General features: G+C 36.1%; 1 protein-coding gene across 1 annotated transcript; it reads left to right on the top strand.

The window, feature by feature from the left end:
* The first annotated feature begins 452 nt into the window (after nucleotides 1-452).
* On the top strand, nucleotides 453-5,616 carry LOC131024714 (biotin synthase, mitochondrial-like). The gene is made up of 7 exons (XM_057954253.1): nucleotides 453-852; nucleotides 2,363-2,627; nucleotides 2,698-2,877; nucleotides 3,288-3,394; nucleotides 4,032-4,237; nucleotides 4,420-4,559; nucleotides 5,151-5,616. Exons 2-7 carry the CDS (start codon nucleotides 2,445-2,447, stop codon nucleotides 5,457-5,459), a joined length of 1,125 nt encoding a protein of 374 aa, XP_057810236.1. The 5' UTR covers nucleotides 453-852; nucleotides 2,363-2,444; the 3' UTR covers nucleotides 5,460-5,616.
* The last annotated feature ends 2,855 nt before the right edge of the window (nucleotides 5,617-8,471 follow it).

The following is an 8,471-nucleotide window of genomic DNA, read 5'->3' as shown; positions in this document are numbered from 1 at the left end:
AGGCAAGCCATGTAGGCTCTCCGGTCGTCCACGTCAATTTCCGGTCTCCGGAAAATTTTAATAGGACACGGATGATATTTTTTTGATAGGTTGGGTATCGTTTTGATATTATCATTAGGTTGGGACATTTTTGAGAATTCGCTAAAACGATGGGACAGAAAGTGACCTTTACCCATAGTTATTTATGCATTCCAGATTTCCAACAGATATATTGCTGCACTCTATTGACGGGAAAATGGCTAAGTATGGATGCATTTGGCTTTTATATAGATATATATAGATATCATAACTCAACCAAAAACAAAAAACAATATCAAGGAATTTTACTTTTAAAAACTATAACTCGTGAATTATTTTGTTAAAGTTTCTTATTCAAACATGTAATAAAAACTGTCTCCTATCATTGAAACATATGTAATAAAAAATAAAATAACTCATTAAGTAACTTGAATGTCTCACATTCAAACGTGTAATAAAAAATACTTGGTAAATTTTGACTAAAAAGTTACTTAATTATTTGGATCAATGGACTAATATTAGTTTCCAATTTGTTATTTGGATCAATGGACCAATTCTGGCCTGTAGATATTTTGAAGTCACAAGGAGCCCAACTAAAATTAAAAGAAATAGCATAAAATCCAAACCAAATAGGAAAACCTAAATCATGCGGCGCTTTACTGTTCTCTCTCTTCTCATTGTCTCCTCTCTCTCGCATTCTTTTCTTCGCGGCAGCGGTGTCTTTCACTCTCTCTCGTCTCCGGCCTCTCTGTGCCGCCGCCCTCGCCAACTCGCCCCCGAAAATTGCCCCGCCTCCTTCGTCCTGCGTCTGCAGCAGTAGCCTCTGTCCAACAGGTAATAATATAAAGCCATAAACAAACACACCGCTTCTTCTTCACAATACCTTTTTATTTTTCAATGTTGATTTCTCTTCAGTTATTCATCAGCTCGGTCGATCCGCTTTTCGAACTGATCGGCCATAACCGCTGACCACACTCTTCCTCCATCTTATCTTCTCGTCTCTCCCTTGATTGATAACTTCTGAGGCTGAACTGATATTTATATTGAATCATTTCTTGAATCCAAAAAAATGATGAAGCCGAATAGATGATGATTTATGGGAATGGTGATTGCACTTGACTTTTATATATATATAGATTAGAGAAAATCATGCTAAATCTTAAACATCGATTAATTGTTGTGCTGAACGTACTCAATTGCTCTCTTTTTCTTGTTGGGTTATCGTTGTGTTGCTGCCAAAATATGATAGAAGAAAAAAAAGGTAGATTATTCTTGGAGAAATTGAGAGAGAACAACTGAGTTAAATTATTCAGAGAAGAGGATCGAAAGTTGAAGGAACAATTTATGGTTAAAAACTGACACGTTCTTTTGAAATACACTTAAAAATTGACGATAAATATTATCGTTAAACTGCTTTTTCATAGAATACTAGTACATCGGCGAATATAGTTTTGCATCAAAATTACCGAAGGTCTTGGGTTCATCAAAATTACCGAAGGTCTTGGGTTCGAGCCCCTGTGGCGCGCCTTTTAAATTTTTTTATTTAATCATGTTAATTTATCAAAAATAAATAAATTAAACGATGTATCAAATAAATAAAAAATAAATATTAAATATAGTTAGAATATAAGTAAATGTAAATTATTTTTTCTTAAAAAATAAAATAATCTACATCAATTACTCAGTAAAGATCCTTAATTTTATTTTATACTTTTGAAAAATATCATTTTTAATTTTCCATCTATTTGATGGAAAACTTTATTTTCTTCCTTAAAATTATAGAATAAACACATCATTCAAATTAAAAGAAACGAAGAAACAATACAAAAAGAGTTTTCACATCACAATATATAGTTTTAAAACACAAGCTAATCATGCATAAAATTAATTTTTTCTAAATTAGTTCATTACCTATGTCGTCTTATTAGAAAAGCTTCAATTGATAAGTTGGAAAATAAATTATATTATTAGAATTTATTAGAATACTAGTTAAATAATTATTTGATACCAAATCAAAGATCTTGCATTCATCTTTAATTTAAGATCTATATAGAATATTTTTTATAAATAAAATTTGATTTTAAAAAAAAAATCATTAAAATATGAAAAAGAGAATATGAGAAAAAGAGAGAGAGAGCGAGAATAGAGATATAGATTATATTATAATATTATATTGATGATATAGATTTTGACGATAATATCCAAAGCTTCCTACGGTAATAATAATAATAATAATAATAATATTTTGTTGAAGTAACAGAAAATATCTGAAATTGAGTAAAATTTGTTATTCTTCACAAGTAACAAGTGTTAAAAAAAACAAAATTTGATTTCGTCGGCGCAGCCTACAGAAGGAGTGACGAGAGTTGAGCACTTGACTCTCAATCAGCGGACTTGTCGAGGTGTTTCGCCACCATTCTGCCTAAATGATGTGGATAATGAGATCGATTCGACGGCCATTCGCCCAATTTCACGCGGCGGCCAATTTCTCATCTGCGGCAGCGGTGGAAGCTGAGCGCTGCGTAAGAGATGGAGCGAGGAATGACTGGAAGAGAGAAGAAATTAAGTCAATCTACGATTCGCCTATCCTTGATCTGCTATTCCATGCTGTATGTAATTCATTTATTTTCTTGAATTGCCTTCCTTTTCTTACAATTTTGTGGTAATGTAATGTTGCAGGCTCAAGTTCATAGACATGCTCACAATTTCAGGGAAGTGCAGCAGTGCACGCTTCTATCAATCAAGACTGGTGGATGCAGTGAAGATTGTTCTTATTGCCCGCAGTCGTCCAGATACAACACCGGACTCAAAGCACATAAGCTTATGAATAAGGATGCAGTCTTGGAGGCTGCCGAAAAGGTTCATTTCTTTTCTATGAGCTCCGTGATACTATAGTAAGATAGCATGTCTGCTATACTCAATTGATGATGTGAGCTTGGATTTCTCTCTGTGAAATATAGCAAATTGACAATTCCCTTTAACCTCAAGATTCTTCTGGAAACTTGCATTCGGAAATTCGTGCATGGAATTTATATGCCTAATTAGCTTGCTTCTCTCTTCACGCATTTTTTCGAGGATAGCTTCTAGGTATGTGATATATATAGTCCAATCTGTGGCATCAAAGAAAACTCAGGGTAGCTATAATGGAGCTGGAGCGAGCTATTGATTTTTCTGTGTAATTTGTCTATGATTATCCTACTTGAGTAAGTTGCTTTCGTATGCATGTACATCAAACTTATAAAGCATCTCGTCACTTTGTTATGAAACAGGCAAAAGAGGCTGGCAGCACTCGGTTTTGTATGGGTGCAGCATGGCGAGACACTGTAGGAAGGAAAACTAATTTCAATCAAATCCTTGAGTATGTTAAAGAAATAAGGTAATGGACTATAGATCTGTGATATACATGTTGCAAGTGTTGTAAACAATTTTGTAGTAACCAATGGCATGGTATGACGATAGACCTTGTTATTTATATTTATCGACTTATTTATTTATAAATCCGTAATCATCTAACTGATGTAGTCAAGACACATGACATATGTGCTTGTGGCAAATAAGCCCGTTTATATGCATGTATGCATGGTTAATGTCTCCTTTGGGTGGAATTTAAACTTTACTGTCTTACCATAATTTAGTATTCAGATTTAGAAGCAATATGATCTCCACAATTAGTTGGACTTACCTGGGAATGCTCCTTCAGAATGTATAGTTAATCTAATAAAGGGGCTTATAAGAATATTTGACAATTTTTGCAAACCAAAAAGAGTTAAAAATTGCTCATCCGTGTTCTGTTGAATCTATTCTTTGCACCCATGTGTGCATGCATATCATTTGCACACCGTATATATAGGACGGAGATATTTTTTCTTAGAATGGTGAAAAGAGTCATGTAAACTGTTCCGATGAACTCATTTTGCATTCAACATGATGTTTACAATAATGCAGTTGCTCTAGTATGTTCTGGGATCATCCTCCATTTGCATTAATTATCTGAATTATTTTACCTTGGTAAGGGGTATGGGTATGGAGGTTTGCTGCACTCTGGGGATGCTGGAGAAGCAGCAAGCTTTAGCACTCAAGGAGGCAGGACTTACAGCTTACAACCATAATCTCGACACCTCAAGAGAATACTACCCAAATATTATAACCACCAGAAGCTATGACGAACGGCTCCAGACCCTTGAGTATGTCCGTGATGCGGGTATCAATGTCTGTTCAGGTATTTGCATACTTTATTTCGTGCAAAAAATCTCGAATATGTCACATGTAGTTTGAATGGATCTCATGACTTTATTAACGAAGTGTCTATTCAACATAAATTACATAATACTAGCACATACAAAGTATGCATTGCTGCCTAGGTTATTATAGCTAAACTTTACCTCCAATTTTCTGTTTCAGGTGGAATAATAGGGCTTGGTGAAGCCGAGGAGGATAGAGTTGGCTTATTACATGCATTGGCAACTCTCCCAGCACACCCTGAGAGTGTTCCCATTAATGCACTCATTGCTGTACAAGGCACACCCCTGGAAGATCAAAAGGTAATCCTATAATTCGATTTTAGCCAATCCTACAATCATATTTTTTGGGGGGATCAAGGAAATTTATGTTTGGAAAGAATAAAAGTCTAAGGATTAACTGGGTAGGTGCTAGTCTCAACCCAACTCATAGACTGAGAGAACATAGAAACCAGCACCATCCCTAGAAGAAAAAGGTATATCCTTTGCTATATAGTTATTTGTGCATAAATGAGAGTATAGAGAGGAACATCAAACTATAATTTCGGTTATGTTGTCTAGAGACTAACACATATATGCATGTACTGATTCTGAATGTCTTAAATAGGGCTGAAGCCTTGGAAACTCATAATGGTTGACAGTTGCCTTAAGTTGTGCTTCTGTTTCCATGGGATTCAACATCTAAAACAAAGTATCAATTTATAGACTAGACGAGTCATAGGAATGGGTCTAGTACGGTGAAGATGGTTAAAGTTCCTTATTCATACAAAAATTCATAGGTATGTTAGGGTTTATATATAAATGAAATCAGGTGAAAATAAAGTCTTAATACTTTTGATTCTGTGGTAGCTGATATGACAAATTGATTGACTGGTGGTATTTTGCATAATTCAGCCAGTTGAAATATGGGAGATGATAAGGATGATTGCCACAGCCCGCATTGTGATGCCAAAGGCGATGGTGAGGCTCTCAGCTGGGAGAGTCCGTTTCTCGATGCCTGAGCAGGCACTTTGCTTTCTTGCTGGTGCAAATTCAATCTTCACAGGAGAGAAGCTCTTGACAACTCCCAACAACGACTATGATGCTGATCAAACCATGTTTAAGCTGCTTGGGCTCATTCCCAAAGCTCCTGATTTCTCACAGAATTCAGCCAAAGATTTTGAAACAGAACCTGTTGAAGTGGCAGCTTCAAGTTCTGATTGAACCTGCAATTTTCACTTGTGATGTTTTAACTTGGAATAGGGTTATTCTGTTGTATGGAGATCTACAGTTCAGTTATAATTGTGTTTTTATCTTTTTCATATTGTGAACTTTTATTAACTATTGTAGCTGTTGGAAGATAGTTCTGTTTTCATCTCAATTTTCTTACTGCCTTTATAGTTTTTTGGGTTAATTACGCCAAAAACCATAAACTATACCCCCATTTTCAACATTTTTATGAACTTTTTTTGTTTATCAAAAATTCCCTGAATTTAATGTGTTGAACATTTTTCCATGACTATTTCCTCCGGTGAAGCTCCGGACTGAACTGTCGCCTACGTGGTAATACCGAGCTGACATGGCGCTTACTTAGAAAAAAAATAAACAAACAAACAAAATATCCATGCCTCCGCCGCCGTTGTTGTGGTCGCTGCCCCTAATTTTAGCAGATGCCCTGGTCAAAACCCTACCTCCTTCGCCATGTCTCCGCCGCCGCTTCCATTCCAGACGTCGAGCAATTAGGGTTATTTTCATGGATCGAGCAATTAGGGTTGTTTTCGATTCGGGTGGTATCTGTCGGCGACTTGCGACTAAGGCGGAGGTGGAGAAGAGGAATCAACGGTGTAGAACGGCGGCGACAGTGTGGATGGTGTAGAAGAAATCGCCGGAGGGATGAATTTTCGCAACGCACGCCACTGCCCCCTCTTTCTCCACCGCCCTCCCCCTCCACCATCACCAGATCCGCCGCCACCAACCACCCCCGTAGATTCGCTGCCTCCCAGATCGAACAGTAGGCTAGCCGCCACCAGCCATGGCATGGATGGGCTCGACTGCTGTTGTTCGACTTCCGACGAGCTCAAAATAAAAATATTAAAAGCTGTCGGGGTGTGGGGGGCACGCATAAAGTTGTTTGGGTGTTGGGTGCGTTTTTGCACCTAATTTCTTGATTTCCAAGTGGATAATGAGATAGGGCTTCGCCTTAATGTCGAGCCCAAGTTGTTATTTATTTAGGCTATCAAACACTTGAATATCCCAAGATACTTAAGATATATGGCTTAACCAAAGCTATCAAACACAACCTTAGGGACGTTGTCTCAATAAAGGGATTATAGTGAAAGATATGAGCATCCACATTGGTCTTACTTGATAGCTTACTTGAGTAAGAAGGCCACATTGGGATTACTTGATAGCCTACTTGATTTTTTTAGTTTTGATTTTTGTATTTTTTATTTAAATTTAATTGCATAAATTTGAATAACACAATTTACTAAAATTTTAAATTGTATCAATTTTAAAATCTTAAAAATTACATAAAAAAAACTAAAAATATAATTTAAAATTACTAAAATATAGCCTCCTTTTGCTTACTTGAATTCAGAGCCTCCTTTTGTTTACTAAAATATAGCCATGTTTTGAAAGTCGGCACAGGAGGAGTAAACAAAAGTTGCTTACTTGATGAGTATGGACACCTCTCAAATGAATCCCGATGAGTTGGCGTTTCACTTGGCCAAGGTGGAAGAAATCAAGCAACACAATAATCTCCCATAGATTCTAGGTTTCTTTTGTATGTTTTTTTAATTTTAAGTAATTTTGGACTTTATTTAATTGTATTGCAATTTTAATTTTCAATCAATGTAGTGTTAATTTTTAAATTTAATGAAATTTGAGTTGTTAGATTTAGGGGTAATTGTCCCTAAATACATAAACTTTCACATATTTCTGGAATTGCACACCATCTTTAGATTCTGCCCCACAATACATGAACTTTGAGATTCTTCTGTTTTTTCTCATGGCACCGGAAACCACTAAATGGAGAGATGACGTGGCTGCCGGAAAACACACGTGGATTCGCCGGCTCTGCTCAGCTCAGCTCTGCCCTGCTCTGCTCAGCTCAGCTCAGCTCTACTTAGCTCAGCTCTGCCCTGCTCGACTCAGCTCAGCTCTGCTCTGCTAAGCTCAGATCTGCTCAGCTCAGCTAAGCTCAGCTCTGCTCAGAGCTGAGCTTAGCAGAGCAGAGCTGAGAAGAGCTGAGCTGAGCAGAGCCGGCGAATCCACGTGTGTTTTCCAACAGCCACGTCATCTCTCCATTTAGTGGTTTCCGGTGCCATGGGAAAAAATAGAAGAATCTCAAAGTTCATGTATTGTCGGGCAGAATCTAAAGATGGTGTGCAATTCCAGAAATATGTGAAAGTTTATGTATTTATGGGCAATTACCCCTTAGATTTAATGAAGGATTTTTCATGTTATGTGAGCTCTTGCAGTAACGCGTGGGTATCAATTCGAGCTATTGGTTGGTTGATCTAACTATTTAAATTCAAAATTATTGAAAATAACTAAACTTTTAGATTTTGGGTCATAGATTTATGACAAATTCATGAAATCCTCAATCATATTCAGTGGCAGACCTAGAGGGGGTAGTGGGGGCACTGGCCCTATTGGGCTTTTTTTAAAACGCAAGGGTATTTTAGTAAATTCACAATTAATAATTAAAATTAATTAAAATTAATTAGACTAGGTGGAAACTAAGAATTACTCAGCCCGTCCGCTGCCAAATGTGATCCTTTGTCCCACTATTTTGTGTGTACCACCGTGTATCACTATTAATTTATCTATTTTATAATTATTTTTTATAAAAATAAAAATATTATTATATTATGAACTCTAATTAATATTTATCACTAAAAATTGAAATTTGAAAAAATTATATACCCTAACTTTGAATTAATAAACCCAAATAATTAATTATTAATTCAAATAAATATAAAAAAATAGTTATTAATTCAAATAAATATAAAAAATTATAATAAATTAAAAGTGGTACACGGTGGTATACACAAAATAGTGGGGCAGATGATCGGTCTCCTGCATATTGGTTTTGAAATCTGGGAGAATCATTATGTTTCTCACATCACCGGTATGAGAGATGTTATGAAGATATTATGCCACGATATCCAAACATGAAAAATAGAAGAGAGATGTTATGAGATTCTTATGTTTAGCTTATATTTTATTGAC

The sequence above is a fragment of the Salvia miltiorrhiza genome, chromosome 5 (assembly GCF_028751815.1).
Source record: "Salvia miltiorrhiza cultivar Shanhuang (shh) chromosome 5, IMPLAD_Smil_shh, whole genome shotgun sequence".
Classification (NCBI taxonomy): Eukaryota; Viridiplantae; Streptophyta; class Magnoliopsida; order Lamiales; family Lamiaceae; genus Salvia; species Salvia miltiorrhiza.
Note: the sequence above shows the minus strand (reverse complement) of the source record. Positions and strands in the feature narration are given on the sequence as shown.